General features: G+C 37.5%; 1 protein-coding gene across 4 annotated transcripts in view; it reads left to right on the forward strand.

Moving 5' to 3' along the window:
- The first annotated feature begins 1,144 nt into the window (after positions 1-1,144).
- CEP126 (centrosomal protein 126) overlaps positions 1,145-19,670 on the forward strand; it is a 38,255-nt gene continuing 19,729 nt past the window's right edge. For 3 of the 4 annotated variants that reach the window (XM_039564065.1, XM_039564072.1, XM_039564084.1), the window contains exons 1-5: positions 1,145-1,260; positions 2,057-2,182; positions 10,610-10,755; positions 12,158-12,278; positions 15,736-15,934. In XM_039564065.1, coding sequence (XP_039419999.1) covers positions 1,166-1,260; positions 2,057-2,182; positions 10,610-10,755; positions 12,158-12,278; positions 15,736-15,934 — 687 coding nt within the window. In that variant the 5' untranslated portion in view covers positions 1,145-1,165. The remainder of the gene's footprint in view (positions 1,261-2,056; positions 2,183-10,609; positions 10,756-12,157; positions 12,279-15,735; positions 15,935-19,670) is intronic. The other variant, XM_039564078.1, reaches the window with a different exon arrangement.

Consider the following 19,670-nt stretch of genomic DNA (forward strand, 5'->3'; position numbering starts at 1 on the left):
CTGAAAGACCTCCATTTTAGGGTCATCTTGTCAACTGCAGTAACTGGGATACTACAAATATTACGCACGTTTGGCAATATATATAATATATATTGCCAAATATATATATTATATTATATTATATATATATATATATAATATAATAACAACACCCACTTCACAAACTGTGCTACAAATATGGGGAGGGGTCTGTGGAGAAAAGTATTTCACAAACGCAGAGTACTATTTTTACCTTCCTAGTCAAAGACATAGAACAGCTGCACACTGAAGAAAAAAAAAAAAAAGAATTGGTTTAAGCTCAAATACACCAGCCAAGAAATGTCTTGCCAGGAAAGCACCAAGGCATTTAGCCTGTTGCTGACAGCTCATGCAAGGCAGGGCAATATCCCAAGACAACACACTCTGCTTTGCCTAAAAAAGGGAAAAAAAAAAAAAACCAGTTTCGCAGTTTTATGAACAAAGTGGGCGTTCTTTGGTTGTTTTGTTTTTTGGTATTTTTTATTACTTTGTGTAACTATATTTATGGACTTTTAAAATATTTTTCTATAATATTTTATACAATTTAATTTTTTTGTTGTTTGTTGTTGTTGTGATTTCTGCACCCTGCGGTTAAAAAAAAAAGTTTATGGTGTTAACTTCAAGTCTTCAACAGGCCTAAGAGGCACCCGCAGAGCTCTGCAAACCCGCACGCAGGGTCGGGGCGGTGTTTGCCCACGAGAACGCGTTCGCTCGGATACCGGGTGTGTCTGCGGCTTTTAAAGGTCATCCCGCGGTTTACAGCGCTGCAGAGGATGGAAAGCCCAGTGAGAGCCAAGCACCGTCCCTGGCACTGTGTCCGGCACCGCTGCCCCTGACGAGACGGGACGGTGCGGAGAGCGCGCAGCGATTCCCACGAGCGGCTCCCACCCTGGCACGGCAGCGGCAAGGACCGGCCTGGTGGGGCGGGTCCCGGCCCGCCCTGTCCCCTGCGCCCGCCTCGGAGCCATCGAATGCTGAGCCAGCCAAACCCTCTCCCGCCAGCGCCGCTGCCCCAGCGCCGCGGCCCCGCCCCGTTGCGACGGAAGCGGCGTCGCCGGTTGCTACGAGGCCGTGCAGGACGCGCCGGGCATCGCGGCGGGACCCGGCGCTGGCGGCGGTGCGGGCCTGGCGCTGAACCGGGCGCTGGATGGAGCCCGGCGGGAAGGCCGGCGGGGCGGCGCGGGGCCAGCAGCTCCCCGGGGCCCCGCAGCACCGCGCGGGAGGGCGGCGGAGCGTCCCTGTGTATCCTTCCTGAGGCGGTCTCTTACCGCCGGGGCCCGGCACTTCTCGGGGCTGCGGGGGACCCGTGTGGGGCGGCGGCGGGCCGGGGCAGCCGTGTCCCAGCCCCCGCCCTGCCCCGCGGTCAGGGACCGCCTCAGGGGTGTCTTCAGATTAAAACTTGAACATTGTGGGTTTTAAACTGCCGTGGGAAAGTTGTCTTCTCAAGCAACTTCGGAGTTTTCTTGTTTTCCTTCTTCTAGGAGATTATGCCATTAGGAATAGTGTTTTCCATCTTAACTTGGGGGTTCTTTTTTTTTGGATTTTAGTAGTAAGAGCTACTGACACAAACAAGATCTGCCTGCACGCTGCTACTTAAATAATTACTGGCGTGAATCAGGACTGATCCGGCTGTATGGAGAGCTTTTATTTAGTGGTGTTAATCAATTTCAGTGTGAATAACTAATCCTTTGGGGTGGGGGTGGAGGGGGGGGTTTCCATTTAACATTTTCCCTGTCATACCTGCATCCTTATGTCAGAGGTTTAGATAACTACACAAAATGTCTCTTCAAATGGACATTAATAAAGATGGGATTTTTCAGCTGGCGGTATCATGGAAGATGAGTGCAAAGCCTCTTCTAAAATCCCTTTAAAAAGTAAAATGCATTTACATTTTTTTTCTGGATGATCATAAAGTTTGTTATGACTGTAACATACAATTATGGAACCTACTCTATATAAGATCAATCAATATAACAGGCTATTATATCTTTTAATGAGCAGTTCGATCCAGTTTCTGTTGTCCTTAACACAATCTTAGGGGTAGAGATTTAATGTTTCATTTTGAACAGGATTTGGAAGAAGAACGTCGGGCATTGAAAGAGGATCAAAAATTACGTCGGAGCAAGGCGATGAAATATTTGGTGGAGACAAACAGAAGAAGAAGGCAAGTAACTAGGGTTCCTTTAAGTGGAGGATTGTAAAAAAAAAGAAAAGAAAACCAAAGCAAAAAGAGTCAAAACCTTGAAACAGCTCAATATATCTCTAGTATTTTCATGTTCACTTTGATAAATAGCTCACTGCTTTGGCCTAGAGGAATCTAAGCTAAACAGTTTCACCGATTTAGTTTCTTGCTATAGGACAAATAAAATATAATAAGAGCAATATTCTGATTTACTCGCTAGTTTTTGGAAACTCACTGTAGTCACATGTCAACTAAAAGGTAAGTAGCACTTTCATGTTAAGGCTCTGATCTGCATTTCTAGTGTTCTGGGTTTTATTAGCTTCAATGGATGTATGAAAAATGCACTCATCTGCACAGCGTGGGCCAGCAGGCAGGCAGTTGCCTTCTGAAGTGTGTGCTTTTCTGTCTGCTTGGCATAACAGCTGCACAGCCTCCCCTTCGTGCCGAGGCTTTGTGCTCCCACTTCCCAATAAACACAAAGCAACATCTTTCTTGTACAGGATTATATTTATAATAAAGTTATTTTGTACTGGCATTTTAAACAGAGCTTTGCATAGTCTGTCTTTCTGCACACATGAGAATATAAAGCCATGAAGTATTCTGTGACAAATGGATTAAGTAAATTATGCACTGAAATGTCTCAGTGAAGTGCTGTAAGTAGTTTAATGGGCATAGAGGTCTTTTCCCTTGCGCTGAGATGGTGCTCACACAGACAGGGGGCTCAGCTGTGTGTACTGTAGAGGCAGATGGGTTCCTCCTTGCAAGCCCCCAGCCTCAGAACAGCTTCCTCTGCCTCTTGTTGCCTCATTAATGCTCATGCCCCACAGTTTCCCTTTTAGATTATTTCTGTTGTACAATGTTTATTTATTAACATACATTTGTAACTCATAAGAGAGGTGGTATATATTGTTTGTATTGCCATTTTAGCCTGACAGCATGTGCTGTCAACTTATGTTTTGAAATATAAAGAAAAATGGAAGAGGAGGTATAATCACCTGTGAGCGATTAAAGACAGAGTGCAACCCACAACCTTTGCAGATAATAAACTGAGTCTCAGTTGAAAAATTAAATACCTAATTTCATTTTCTGGAACAGAACCACTGTAATGCTACGCATCTCAGATGAACACTGTTTATTGTATTACGGGTCTTGAAATATTATACTCTAATGTAAAAGCAAATACCAGACAGCCTGCATATTTTTGACAGACTGGTGTAGTTAAAGTAGTACTCATGGATGCATAAATACATTTCCATATGTATTTCATTGCAGCCTTAAGAAACACAGTATAAATCCAAGTTACTCAGGTGAGCCACTTAAAAATTTAGGTATGGTGTTCATAAAATGAAGTTGTTTCAATTGTTGATAATTGAGAATGGCATAATTATTAGCACAAGAAGCAGTTAAAATGGAAATCTGTGGTAACTGAAAAGGAGTAAGTTGTCTCGTGTTAGAAAGGTAGTAAGTGCATACAATGTTTTAAGCTGTGACATATAATTAAAAATTAAGGGTCACTGCATGTGTGCAGGAAAGTAATTTGAAAATAAAGTTCCTTGAATCTGAATATTTTTTTCCTGACAGTTATGCAGGTAGGAATTTATTGATCAACCATCAGATCGTGTCTCAAATCTGTATATGAGCCAAGTTCCATTAGCTTTCGTACGCATGGAAAGGTGTTAGATATGATGAGGGTTTCTCAAAGGTAGTATGACTTTCTTAAGCTCCACATTCTCACCTGGCAGCACCCAAAGTTATCCCTGCCAGGGATTACAGGCATGTGTTAGGAGTTATTCTTGGCACTGCTGGTGTATGATTTCAAAAAAGAAATTGTATCTTTTGTAATTTTTATATGGAGAGTAGGAATGAGTGCACTGTGAAGTGTGACTGTCCATTTTCTACCTCTAACTTTCACACAGAATGGTTGAGGTTGAAGGGACCTTTAAAGTCATCTGGTCAAACACCTCTACTCAGGAAGGGCCACTTAGAGCTGGTTGCCCAGGACTAGCTTTTGAGCTTCTCCAAGAATGGACACTCCACAACCTCTCAAGGCAATCTGTGTTAGTGCTCGGTCATCCTTACCAATAAAAAAGTGTTTCCTGATATTCCAAAGGAAGCTTCTGTGTTTCAGTTTGGTGGCCCTTCATTGGACTCTCTCCATTCTGTCCATGTCTCTCTTGTACTGAGCAGCCCAGAGTTGGACGCAGTCCTTCAGCTGTGGCCTTCCTGGTGCTGAGCAGAGGGGCGGGATCACTTTCCTCTACCTGCTGGCTAAGCTTTGCCTGGTGCAGTTCAGGATGCCATTGACCTTCTTTGCAGCAAGGTTGGTCCCTTCTACCAAGGAACAAGTGCTATAGGATGAGAGGAAATGGCCTCAAACTGCACCAGGGGAGGTTTAGATTGGATACTAGGAAAATTTTCTTCATGAAGAGGGTTGTCGAGCATGGGAAAAGGCTGCCTATTGGAGCGGTTGCATGTGGTACTTCAAGATGTGGTTTAGTGGTAGACTTGGCAGTGCTGGGTTTGTTGTTGGACTTGATGATCCTAGGGGTCTTTGCTAACCCAAATGATTCTATGTTTCTATGTTTAATGAAGATGTTAAAGAGGACTGGGCCCAGTACTGAGTTCTAGGGTTCACCAATATGTACTGGCCTCCATTAAGACTTTGTGTCACTAATTGCCACCTTCTGGGCCTGACCATTCAGATTGTTTACATTCCACCTCTGTGTCTGCTAGTTTAGCCTGTACAAAAGCATCTCATTTATGAGGATCATAGGGCAGACAGTATCAGCAGCCTTATTAAAGTCCAAAGAGACAATATCTACTGCTCTCCCCTCTTCTACAGGGCTGTCATTTCTTTGTAGAATTTTATCAAGGTGATCAAGCATTACTAAATTTAGTGTCAACCTTAAGTTTATAAATTTTCTCCTAAAAAACTAAAAGCAGTGAATTCCCTTTAGGAAGAAGCATGAGTGAAGATACAGGAGAGTTTCTGCTGTCTTCTTAATCTTGTGTCATTTAGGTTTATTCTCTTCATATTGCTTTGCGGAGGAAAATTTTTCTGTGGGTTTTTCTTTGTGGCATTTTTTCAGGAACCACCAGCAGACCTTCTTTAAACAAGGTTATACCAAAGCTCTTTTTAAGCTCATGAGAACTGCATATGCATATGCGAGGTTCTTGCAGATTGAGGTCTTCTGTTTTCAACCTTTTCTATGTGTACTTGTTATTAAATTTTCCCTGACAGTCTAGTCTTGTTGTCAATACTTCTAAAATGCAGCACCTTCACCATTAAAAATACTCAACTTCTACAAGCTGTGCTCAGTTAATTGGTTTAGTAGTAAAAGACAAAAACATCACTTACTCAGAAAAGAGCAAGGATAGCTTTGGAAAGAAAAGTCTCAATAACTTAAATCACAGATTTTTTTCAAGCCCCTGATGTCATCTGTTTCTTTGCATCCCTTGTACTGACCTTAGTTTTGTGTTAACAACAGTACTTCTACACAGCAAAAAACCCTAGCCTACAGTTTATACAAGTTGCCTGACTATCAATAAAGTAATTTCTTTATTGTCTCACTGATACCTGAAGTTGCAATTTCAAGATCAGATTAAGAATCAAATATTCTCTGGGGCAGTAGCTGGCAGATATTTTGTTTAAATAACAGTATTCTGGAAATAAGAACTACTGACTAAGCACATACTTGATGCAAATGAATAGGATATCATATTTTATGTTTCTATAACACACTGATTTTTAAATACCAGCTGTCAGTTTTTCTGGGGACTATAGACCGTGCTGTTACTGCTCAGTGCAAAATGTGCATCCCATTTTACTGTGATGTGAGTGTCTGCAGGTAGCTGGTTCATTCTGGAAATGCAATTGTCTATGTGCATTTTAAAATAAACCTTACAGTCAGTTATCTTGGTTCAGTATTTTGAATTACCTTGAAATAGCTAACCCATCTCTTGAAACTGGGGAAGGAAATCTATATCGGTTTCCAATCTGTTCCCAATCTATTGTTCTTTCAGTAATACTTTATTTTCAACATATGCACATGCTTTGTGCTCCACCTACTGGCCGATTAACATTGATTATTTAATAAAAGAATAATTATTCATCAGTTTTGTTGATAGAGAATGAAAAGCAGCTTACGGCCAGAAATATGAGAATAGTGTCAGCACTTGGTAAACAGAGAGGGCAGAGTGTTAAGAATTTTGCATTTCTTTCTACATCAAAATGGAGCTGTGTAAAGTAGGTGATCACTGTAACCATGTGGACCTGAAATGCAGTATTGCCATTTCTGATAATGGGCCACAGGATTGTGCTGAGTTTGCAAGGCCTTGGAACAGATGCTTGCCAAGCTTGCTCTCTTTGAACTTTTCTTGACCTGACAGCAGCTTTGTTTTGCTTGGTTCAGCTGTAACAGCAATTTCTCTAGTAGACCAGGTGTCTGTGGCTAATTTATTTTGCCTTTGTTTATCTTTTCATTGTATGACCATGGTTTTATATAGATAGCAGTAAGAAGCAGCTATTTTCTGCAGAGAATGAGATATTTGTGACTCTAAAATAATGAAGTAGTGTAGAGAAATTTAGGAGAGGCCTTGAAAACTGGAGGTGCAGGATGTGGCATGGAGGAGTACAGGCAGGGGATGGTAAGAGATGGCACACAGGCTTGGCACTGGAGACCCCCTGGCTATACTCACCAATAGTCAGCTAAAGAAATGCAGAACTAGATCTGACAAACCTGGCTATAGAGGTAACAAAGAACAAAAGAATAATATGTAATATACATAGAAGGCACCATGTATGGAATATTTGGTGGTACTGTGGAGCTACAGATTGACAATGATAGAACAGAGGTGTAAAAATGTATTAGCAAATACAAAAATTACTCCAAGTGGATCCTAAAGTGAGGGAGAAGAAAGCATTAACATGAATATCCTGCTGAAGGGACTCCAGATGCTGCCAGTTCACCCTAGCACCCCAGCACAACCAGAATGAAACTGCAAGCCTTGGGATGCAAAAGAGCAATGCAGGAATGAGCATCAGGTAAAGGGATAGAAACTCAATGTGTGAATAACAGTTCAAAGTGTTTTATCACCACTATTGAGCCCTTTTCTATATAGAAATATTCTAACAGTATTATTATTTTTCAGTAACAATTCTGGATTAATAGTAATTGTACTCTTAAGATTTGAATTATAATAACAGAAAAAAAGCTTGACTATACAAGGTGTGCTTGGGTTTTGCCTATGAACAAGACTTGAAATGTGACAACTGGTACACAGTGCAGGCAGCCCTCTTGTGAACCTTTGGGGCGTATTGCAGGACAGCCCTCAGTGAGCCCCTACAGTACTGTAAGGGTTGGCCCTTCTGAAGCTCTCGCAGCAATTTCAGGCTGTCTTCTTGTATTCAGCATACAATAATCAAAGAAGATGAAAGAATAGATTTAATATGTGTCCCTGGTCTTGGTAAGTGTCTCAGATAAAAAAGTTGATTTTTGGGCAATGTCACAGATCTTTTTAAGGACGTAAGATTGCTTCCTGTTTGCCCATGGAAGGGAATTTGAGTGTGACACTGCATTCTAGCCTTTTCTTGATCCTACTGTAGTCATTGACTATACAAATACCTCCCTACCTCAATTTTAAAGTTACTGTGCACTGGTTTGCAACATGATATGGCAATGGAAGAATAATATCAACTCAGTATCAAAAGGTTCATTTTATAGCATTCCATACACACTGTATATATTCCTTTTTTAATTATCATTTTCATCCAAGGCAGTAGTAAGCATTCAGTCCACCTGGGAATGTAGCATCCATTACTTCACTGTGAAGACAATTTCATAAAATTAACCAGGAAATAGTTCCACCATCTAGTCATACTGTTTTTAACATAAAAATGCCTTCCACATAATGTCTGTATATGTGAGACAGCTAAGTATTTTAAGTTTCGTATTCCAAATTCTCCATAAACATTTTGGCAGCCGTTTCAAATATTGCTGCACCACCGAGTTGTTTATAGTAGACAGAAAAATTGGGTTAAAAAAACACCAGTCAGGAAATTCTTCTGCTAACTATCCATCTTAAAGCCATACTCTTTTGCCAATGTTACATCTGTGATATGAACCTAAGCTGGTGGCTTAAGGAGACTGCATGAAAAAACATTTGCTTTAACTGTTTTTCTCTAAGATATAAATGTGAATTTTTTAAATTATTTATTTTACATAATGCACCTGGGTGCTACAATTTACATTCTGCGAGGTCAAGAAGTTAATAAGGCTTCACCAAATAACTGTAATGCATTTCCTTACATTAAAATAAAATATTTTTTTCTCCTTCTTGTCTTTATCCAAAACAAATAGTGATCATGATGAGCTGTGGTGAAAAAGACCTCTTGCATCAGCATTTGGACTTGCTCATTCCCAGCTATATGGAACAACAGTCCTTTTTTTAATGCTCATTATTAGGAAAGTGGAAGAGTGCAGCTAAGTCATATTCAAAATCATTAAAAAAAAAAAATAAACCAACTCTGTCAGAATTGACTTTTTTCTTTTTTGGAGTTATACGCTGGAATTACTCCAGGTGTAAAGTTGTAGAATTTCCCACATGTCTGAATTTAACAACTACAGCTCAGCTAAAGGCCTTTGTTATCAGCTTCTAGAAATATTAAAGGGCATCCAGAAGAATATTTAAAGTACTTACTAGGATAAGCAAGTCTGTTTCCTCTCTTGTGATTTTCATTTAGTCAAGATAAAATTGCAGATTTCTGTATTAGATTTTAAGGTGAGGGAAATTCAGGAATACTGAAAGTGGACAATGAACTCTAATTCTACTTTTTAGTTCTAACATGTTTTGATAGCCATGTATATATGAGTTTTCAAAATAGTTGAAGTTCTTTGTCTCTCTCTCTGCTATACTTTGGCTTCCAAGTGGATTAAAGTGGATATTCCTGTATAAGTGTGTACTTGGGAATTAGTTGGCAGTTTTCCTACTTTTTACTATTGTGCAATTACAGCCTTTAAAATAAAAAGTACCTATTTCAAATTATTTTTGTGTTTGTTTTCACAGGAGATCAGTCATCACTTTGAAGGGATACTAGAGAGGGTCAAGTTGAATATTTCAGTTTGAACTTTTTCCCTGAAAAGCAAAGGGAGGAATAATTAAAATAGCTTGAGTTAAGGCGTAGCTTTGTAAAGTAGCAGCTTTGCTCCATTAAGCAAGAACTATGAAGTTCTGCTAGTGATTAGAGTTATGGGAAGGTATCTTATTGTGATGAGAGGAACAAGGAACATATGGCTAAACATTTCTTTCCACTAATGCTGGCTAGAGGGGGACCTTACTTAGTGTACTAGTGACCTGTTAAGTCACATTTCTAATACACAGATGGGAAGCTCCCAGCTGTAGTGATCTTTGCATGGCAGGCTTTGGAAGTTTCACTTGAAGACCATTACTTTTACAGTATTACTGCTTTTAGAACAGAATGTTTCCAGGGGAGGGGCATCCACAACCTTTCTGGGTGACCTGCTCCAGGGTTTCACCACCCTCACTGTAAAAAATGTCTTCCTTATATCTAGTCTGAATCTGCCCTCTTTTCAACCATTAAATATGACTTGCCTACATAGGCACTGTACCAATAAATATACTGGGTATATTTCACTCAAGGAGATCGTTTGTCAGTAAAAGCTGACGATTCTGTCCGCAGGAGAAAAGATTCCACATAGCTTCATGAAGCTTATGCCTACTGAAGGAAACCTTTGCAATGATGGTTGTTTTTGACTAGAGCCTTCTTCGCTTTCCAACCAGTGGGAGGGCACATTTAACATATTTATTAGTAATAACTGATTCTGTTAAATATAGTTTCACATTACTATTTTATCCTATTTTGTGCTAGTTGGACTAGATAGTACTTGTTTTGTACAAGTTGATACTAACTCTTGCATATTTATAGATAAAAGCTGTAGTTCCTTAGTGTTATTTCTAAATAACAACTTTTAAACTGTTGTTATTTCCCCAGCGGGTTGTGAAAAGCACACAGAGCATTTGCAGTTAACCTTCCTCCCGATCTCTTCACTGTGATACACTTATGTCGTACTGTAAAGGCTGTTGTAGAAGTCACATTGGTGACAAGAACTGTTTGATTCTGCATGTTAATTCACATATAAAAAAGAATCAAATCCCTGGTTGAGGCTAAAAAAATAAAAATATGTTGTGACTCTTCTTCACCACCCACTGTCCCATTTACACTCAGACAAACTATAAAAATCCAGCTGTGCTGAAGTTAATAGCATTTAATTTATGGACAAGCAAGCTTTTGCACTAAAATGGCAAGTTGGTAAGCAAGTAAGTTACTAATATTTTGGTAAATTTAATTCATAAACATAGGAATGATCTACTTTTGCTTCTTAAACACAGAGCCTTTGAAGAAAGACAGAAGGAAGAAGAAGAAAAAGAACAAAGATTTAGAGAACAAGTTCTGCAGCAGAGGAAAATTAAATTTCAGGAGGCAACTGCAAAGTTCCAACGTGCTCATCAGTCCTTTTCTCAGCACAAACAAACAGGTTTCTTAATTAAAAATTAACTATTATTCACAATACAAGTGTTTTTATATTCACAGAATCAGAGAATAGTTAAGGTTGGAAGGGACCTCTGGAGGCTGTTAGTCCAACCCCCCATATTTTTCTATTTAGTAGAATATAATTGAAGCAGACGGAACAATTAACTTTACTCAAAGTAATTGAATTCACAAAAGCAAAACAACTGACAAGAAGCTGAGATCTCATACATATGACAATTGAGTAGAGGAAGTAAAAAGAAAACCAGATTTTTTTTTTCCTAAAAATTGTATTGTGAGATATTTCACTAAATTGCAGTCACAATAAGTACGTGACCTCCTTGAGGTATTGTGGCTTCCTGGGTTTTCCCCACTTTTTTGACTGCAGTGTGCTTATTGGTTGCAGTACTGTGCTTTCTCAGCTGGGTGAGAAGTGTTACAAGGCCACTGACAGTTACTAGGATAGTGTAATGATCCCCTCTTTGAACCTTTGAATATGAAATACTCAAAAATGTGCATTTTATTTATAGTTAAGTAAATACAGTCCTAGCATATATTAATATGGTACATAATTTTTTTTCTGAATTAGTCCACTTTCTAAGCTGTTCTCTTGCTGGGAAGCAATGATCACTTCAGCTCAGTTCCTGCTTTCTTGGAATCAGTGCAGATTGGCAGGAATTTGTAACAGCATTGGCCAAGTCTGATTTCCCGTCAACTTTCCAGTGTTCCAATGCTTAAGATATGGTCTATTACTTAGGTATTCTTTAACAGATTTACTTTAATTGTGCCAGCTGTGAGGTAATGTCTCTGACTTCAAGATCAAATGTCAGATTAAAATAACAAAATAGAACAGTACTGGTTTAGGGCTTCTTCATAGCTCTACTGACAGCCCAGACTGTGTAGCAATAGAATGAATCACGATTTTTTCTCTTGGTTTTCCTTTATAGAAAGTCTGCCTCTGCTACTCTCTACCCTACTTTACTTCTACTCACTTGAAAGTGGCCATATATTGTGCCTGTCTGGACTCCTTCTTTCCCCATTGGTTCTATTATTAAGTTACAGTTTGGCCTCTGTAAAATATCTGCGAGCCATAACTTTGGCTTAGTGCATGAGTGGAATAATCATAATGTAAAAACAAAGTTAGATTTTTTTAGCCTCCTATTTTTTCAGCAGTGCAGTTTAAAAGCAAACAGCATAACTGTTGAATACATGTGTGACTGTAAACACTTAAATAGACTGGGATTTTGTTTCAGAGGAACTCGAGATGCTCTTGTATGTCTAATAATGCTAAACTACTCTGTTTATTTTGACTATCTGGATTTAGGCTTCCAAACTTCAGAAACTTAACCAAACCATTTATGGTAAAATATTCCAATTTTTAAAAGTTTTTTCTCATTGTGTGTTTTTAGCTCTGATCCCTCCAGTCCAGACAAAAACAGCTTTCCAGTTAGAAGAAGCTCTTGAACAAATTAAAGGATCAGTTTTAACACCAGGACTGTGCTTGCCAAGCACAAACAAAATCAACTTCAGGTAACCATTCCTGTTTACTCTGATGGTCAAAGGAAGTAAATTTCTTACTGTATTCAATAAACAGCAGACAATTCCCTTTAAGAAGTTGTAGGGCATTTCTCATGGCAAAGAAAGCATTTCTGTGGACTTTTCCAATGAAACATTATACAACTTCCTTGAGTTGTTTGTGTCCATTTGGTAAGACAGCAGAAGAGATGATACAAACCTTTTCCCTTCAGTGGAATTCTGGGAATAGTCAAGACTAACCCAGTCTCCAGTCAGTTATAGCCCAACTCAGACTGCCATGGTTATCAAGCCATGTTCTCAGAATTACAAAGTATTCTGTCTAGGTGATTTCTTATCCAGATTTTTTTTCCTTTTGACATTCAAGGATGCTTTATTTTATATGTTCACTCAAGGATCTTCTTTCCAGCTGTAATTCCTTTATATTTCTCATTCTCTACCTGTATCAAGAGGATCCTGGTAACAGTTTGACCTGTAATTTCATTTTATATCACATAAAATTTTATTTACATACCTTTTACTCTACCCAAACACTGTTTCTAAGGTACCTTGACTTATTATAGAATGTTTCTTCATACATAGTTTATCTATCTGCTGTATTTCCTACTAGTTCCTGATTATCCCTTTCCTAGCCTCTCATTTCTTGAACATTTCAGCTCTGGGGGTTATTTTTGTTGTTCTTTTGTTATTCCTTTCTGCATTTCACTTATTTTCTGTGTGATATAAATTGTGCAGATGTTCAGAACAGACATAAATTCTGTCTGAAAGGGTTGGCCCTACTTTTGGGCTTCAGGGTGTTCTTCATTGTGACATTAATATTCAACTTGTTTACATATCTCTGCTGATTAATACATTTTCAGGTGATAAATTGGTCAGTTGAGAAAATATTTTATAACTCTTAGAGCTTAACACTCATGCTATTTGTCAGTCAACATTCATAGGATGATTGCAGCAACAAAACCAAAGAAAAAACCAAGAAATCTACCTGTTAAATCTAAGTTTAATTTATGGCAAAAAAGGTAGATGTTTCTGAACCCTGTCTCAGGTTTCCTGATCATTTGTCTCATTTTAGTCATAGGCTTGATTAAGGACAGCATCTCAGTGCTTCTTCCCCCTGCCTTTATAATTTCTTTCTTTATTTTTTATCTTTTTTCAAACTGCTCCTTGTGCATCACATTGGTATCTCAGGACTTTTCAAACCACTTATATCATATCTTACTGTGCTGTCACTCCATTTTTATTTGTATAATTTTAAAAATTCACTATCCTTTAGTAACGATAGGGTGTTCTTTTCACAGTTTTCACTTTCTTAACCTTGATTTCCTAAGGAAATTAAATTTATATGTTCAATTCTTTTACAGTTTGTGTTTCCCTAGTAACCAAATTTGAGAGAGACCTAAGAATCTCAAAGTTATTATATTTCCGTAAGTTTGAAATTAGAAATTGCTCAAGGAAAAAAAAATGAAAATAAGTGACCCCAGCATCAGAAAGGTTTAAAAGTTGAGTCCACTATGACCTATTGGCAGGTCACAAGACAACTAGTACAGATAAAACAGAAGAGCATTTTGAAAAGGTTCTCAACAGTGAAAGTTCTTCAAAGCTCACCAGTCCTGAGCTGTAAAGCTTCAAACATTTCTTATAATCCCTTTAACTGGAAATTTTGGGACTGGTAATAACTAATTCATATGAAGTAGTCAATACCTGTCTGTATTTCTATTGCTTCTTACAATTCCATAAACACTCAAGCCAAAAATCTTGTGTCATCTTTAGAATTTACCCTCCCTCAGAAACACTATGTATAGAATTCATTGACAGTCCCCTTTTAAAGTAAGAAATGAATATTTTATTAAGTATGCAAGATAAATATAGCTTCAGACCCAACTGAATATCTGTGAATTTTAAAAGATTCTAGATTTTATAATGTCTGTGTTTTAAAAGGTGTAAAAAAATAAATTAAGCAATGGAGACATATTAACTCCTCTTGGAGAAAGGCAAAAGTCCTGAAACAACTAATAAGTGTATTCTGTGCTTGCAGTAGAGCTATTTTGCTTCTAGTATGGTTTAATTATTGAATGCTAAAGCAAAGATTTTGGAGAACTCATTAGCCAACAGACACTGAGATGTTTGTACATTAGGTGTGTAAATGGCATGCTGCTCTTTTTACAAGATATATTTCCCTGTTGGTGTATAAAAATAGTTGTGTTTGATTAAGTTCAGTCTTGGGATATAAACTTAAATATGACAAATCAAAAATGGTCTATGGAAAAGTTGGAATGTTGAAACTTTTATAATTATAAATGGCCTAAACATGTAGAATTTTTTATAAATATAAATGTTATAAGCACTCAAATAAATATAAAGAAAGCTCTGTGTGTCCAAAAACCAAGAAACCAGATTTTGGGAGGGCCAGGTGTCAATCAGTCTGGTCCACAAAAACAAAAAAATTTTGGGATAGGGAGGATATCTGCCATTCAAAAGAAAACAGCGTGCAGTTTTCTGAGTTCAGTAAATAAATACGTGAAATTGTTCTCCTTTGTTGCTGTCAGCCATCTCAACAGAAATAATAAATTCCGTTCTAGACTCTCCTTAGGTCGACTGCAATTAAGCCAACCCTTTTTGGAGTCTTGTATAAAATCTCCTGAAAAATATCAATAGTCTTGATGATTTGAAAGTTTCCATTTTCCATTGCCCTAAAATTATAACTGTTGTGATAAATACAAAAGTCTTTCTAGATCATGTACCCACTTGAAACACATCCACTAAAAAGAAAAGGGATAATTTTAGATGCAGTAAGAGAAAGCTCAGAAGAAAGACGGTAAGCTGAAGAAATGGATAGAAATGAAGGAAAGAGGTTATTGAATTTCTGTACATATATGAAACATTTGTCTTCAGCTAGGAGCTGGCCACAGAGCCCAGGTACACTAGCTACTCTAAAGATTTTTTTTTTTCAGGAGGCAAATACCAATTCTTTAACCTACCATAATACTGACATTACACATCATCAGTAATTTGGGCTCTCTGGTTGCTACAAAGTCTTCTTGCTCTTTGAAGTAAGGGAACACCTGACAGCGACAATATAGTTACTGTCTACATAAGCCAAATTTATGGAAAAATAAAGCCCATTTTCTTGTTAGTTTTTTTCTTTTTTTTTTTTTTTTTAAAGCAACCCTCCATGTTCCATTTCTGTAAATTATCAAACTGTTGGCTGACATTTTCCATATTAATGTAGCCTGAGGCAGTCACCCAACAACCCAATCAGAAAAGTCTATTTATAAATAACAGAAGAGAAGTTTTAAAATGGAAAGTGTTGGACACTTTCAGATAGTACTAACAGCATTTGTCGGGCTTTTCATCATTTATTGATGGTGTATACTTTTTGTAAGAAACTTATTTAAAAGTGCATAGTTGATGCATAGAAATAAGACAAAGTAATAATTTGCTTGTTTGTATCAAGGACCACAGATGATGCTTCATCCACATCAGCATCTAGAAGTGATTCTTTCCATCAGAAGCAGAATTCAGCAGTGTTTGGCTGTGATGAAACAGTACAAGAGAGCAGTAGAACAGACATGGATAGTCACCAACTTCTCTTCCAGAAAAATCTGATAGAAATGCGACAGCTCCTTGAAAAACAGCATCTCAACAACTTGGAGGTATGATATTTTCATGTGATTCATTACAAGATGCTTTTAAGTGTGACAGAAATGTTCTTGAATGTGATAAAAATTAAAGTTCTGTTAAGCAGTCTTTATCAATTAGACAACACAGGAGGGCATACTGTACTATGCCTTATCCATAGACTATTTTTGGTAAAATTATACATATTTTCCAGTAAGAAGTCTGAGATGTTTAAAAATATTCATAAGAACTTTTTCACAAATTCATCCAAGATACCTGTTATGTTGTCCTTTTTTTCCTGTTAATGTAAGATTTTTATGTCAGACTTCTTGTCTCTGACACTGGTAGCCATTAGTTGATCACAGGAGTCTTGTGCTACCTCTGAACTTAAATTGATGGTTTTCAGTGCACACCCAAGTTTCTGCTGTGCTGACTGTGACAGCTCAGCACAAAATGCCATAGCAATATAATGATAGTATGTCAAATGTTGGGGGATTTTTTTTGTTTGGTTGTTTTTTTCCCACTATGTGGTGATATGTTAGAGGTTGAATTCAAGTCTCTTGAGATCCTTTGTCATCTTTTGCATGGAATTGCGGCAGGTGTTCCAGCAATGAGCTTTTCTGCCTAAACTAATTTTTAGACTGAAAATCAGTTTAAAAAATCATCTTAGAAACAGTGAAAATCAAGAACTGGGCTCTAAAGTGATTTCTTAATGCGCCTTTAAGTGCGATTTTATATCTCAGTGTCGTCTTTGATTTTGGAAATACTGTCTTCAACATTACGTTTTCTGGAAAAAAGAGGGCATAATTTGGGGCTCGTTCTTTTATTTCTATAATATCTACTGGTACCCAGAGTCATGGTATCTGAAATGACCTGGGCTCCATGAAGCCCATCCCTCTGTTTTGGTCATGGCTGGAGGCATGGAATCATTGGTGGCCATAGAGCAGGGGCTTTTCCTTTTAATACAAGCATATGGATAACTTGTGAAAGACTTTGGAGAGTTTAGATATGGTTTGATCTTGATGTTTCTAGGAGCATTCATCTCTGCCTTTGTATCTACTTTGGTCTGATGGTTATTAATGAAACTCTTGAGCAGCTGATGGCTAACAGAGAAAATCTCACTCAGCTGGAGTGAGGTTCAAAAAAGTTGAGTGGAGAGCAAGTACAGTTTTTACTGGCAGTGATTAGTGTTCTTTCTTATTTCTAAGCATAACAGAAGGAAGAGAAAATGACAATTTATAGAAAAGAGCTGATAAACTGACTTCTCGATAACCGCTTTACAAAAATACAAAAAGGTCTAAGCCTTTTTTTTTCAGTAATATCACATTTGCATTTCACTGGTATAGGGTTTGCAAATCCATCCCTAAATGATGATGCTGAATTTGGCAGTAGCTGCATTAGAATATCTTAGAATTAGAAAACAAAATACATTCTCTTTGAGAAAAATATATAAAAGTATTCTTAATGTATTTTCAGACTTCTATATTGGTGTGTTTTATCAAACAGAATTATCACTTCCTAACTGAATTCTAAGAAAAAACTGCTATGAGTCATGCATAATTTTTTGCTTATGGTTTTTTTTAAATATTAACTTTGGACACTGTATGTAGTACAGGAATTTGTGTTTACAAATCAATGTATTTTTGAAAATACCTGTAAAAAAATTTTTGTTTTTTTCCAGAAGATATTTTTCTTCTACCACTAGGGGTTGCTCAGCTTCTTTCCTCTGATAAATAGTTTCAAAATGTAAATATTTATACTTCAGATATTTGGACTTTCTTTCTTGAAATTGCATGTGTTGGACTCTGATTAGAAAAATAGTCAAGAAAGCTCTTGACCTTGTTCTAAGGCTTGAGTTTTGGAAGTTTAATACTTGGATTGTGCTGGTGGCTGGTGTTCATGTGCATTGTGATTCCTGTTTTGTGAATAGTATTTATAATACTCTTACTAATAAAATTTATGATTTATAATTATTTAGAATACTCTTACTGAAATCGATACACTTCAGTAGTCTTGCTACTACCTGTTGTCCAAAGTAATTTTTGAAATTAAAGTGTTTCACTGTGCACATGCTTTGCAACCTAGCCATCCATTGAGATCCTTTGACCTCTCTTTGTTTCTGTTTTTACAGGCCCAACAGGATTATAAAGATTCCTAAAATTGTTTACTTTCCTACAGGGCAATAAAGTTCTATGTGAACCTTTACCAGTAGATTTGCCGTGTTCCCTGCTTTACATCTCTAAATATTTGTACAGATTCATCACTAAGCCAAGGGTTTAGTGACCCTTCTACCATTTTCCAAAATTATTTTGCATAAAGTATTGAGAGCAGTAGATTTTATTTTGTGCAATAATTGCATCCGAGCCACTACATCATGTTACTGTTTTATGTTCATGAGTATGTTCTGTTTTGAAGAATTTAATATTGCTAATTTCATTCACAAAAAAGGATTTTTCGCACAGTCCTTTCCTGGTTTTATAGCATGCATAAATAAAATCTTGAAGGTGGAGCTGCTAGAGCATGGTCTTTAGGTAAAGCTGCATGCAGCTTTTCACCAAGTGACATTAGTCCCAAGGTACTTAACTTTTTATGAACTGTTAACTGATTATGTTGAAATTTTCCATTTCTGGTACCTGCCTTGAACAGAATAATTTAGAAAATGTCCACTAAAATGGCTCAAATGTGACAAGGAATAGTGTTGTTTAAGTATCTTTTGTCCTTTTCTTTTTGTCACCTCTTTAATTTCATGGCCATGCAACATTATTTTGGTCAGTACAATATTTCTCTGCTCTACAAGAAAAATACATTATGCCTGTGAATCAAACTGATAGTATAACATTTTATCTCTATAGTTTCATTTTTTAAACAAAATACTTGGAAGTAAGAGCTAATTCACAAACAAAATAGGTATAGATGATCACATGGGGATTGTATTTTCCTCTTCCCTCCTTTATATGGCCATAATTAGGTTACTCAAGTGGTATCTATGAAATCCGAATTTAAATCCCTTTCTGAATGATTTAAGAAGGATTTTTTCCTTGGCTCTCCTTTCTTTCTGAGTATATTGTGCAGTCATTGAAGTACTCAGTACCAGTCTTTCTATGGATACCATTCCCCTTGGAAAAAAACACTTCAATATTTATTGAAATAGGAATGCAACACCAGTATCATTCCTCAGAAATTGCAGCCCAAACCATAAGCTCATCAGGGTGTTCTTATGTTGCCTCCAATACAAGGAAAAGTTGTATCTCACTGTACTGTGTGTGTTATACATGTAAAATCACATAAGTCTCTGAGGAACAATTAAGAATATTTTCTAAGTGATGTTCCACTGAATGGTATGGACATCACCTGCCTTGCAGGGGTTCACTTGTAAGACTGTTAGCTGTTTGTGTTACTGTGCCTTTGAGTTTCACAGTGTCTGTGAAATGGAGATGTTTCAGGTAGCTGATGGGAAAACTGTAGTATGACTGGAATGAGTTAACCAAGGGGTGTTGTGTCAAGTTCTTCTGCCAGGGGTATTGTGTCAGTCTAATTCGTCAGAGCCAGAGGCAAGACCAGCATGGAAAAAAGGAGTGCTGTGTACAGAGTCTCTCCCAAGCATCAAGAACTTGTAGAATGCTCAGGGCTAGTTAGTGGGAAAACAGATTCTTATGGGGAGGCTTAGGATAAAATGGCATTGAAGCAGAAGTCAGACTTGATTTTGTAGAGACCATTCAACAACTTGAAATAGGTTTCTATGGTCACCTTAAATCTAGAAATTTTGGCCAT

This window comes from Corvus cornix, chromosome 1 (genome assembly GCF_000738735.6).
Source record: "Corvus cornix cornix isolate S_Up_H32 chromosome 1, ASM73873v5, whole genome shotgun sequence".
NCBI lineage: Eukaryota > Metazoa > Chordata > Aves > Passeriformes > Corvidae > Corvus > Corvus cornix.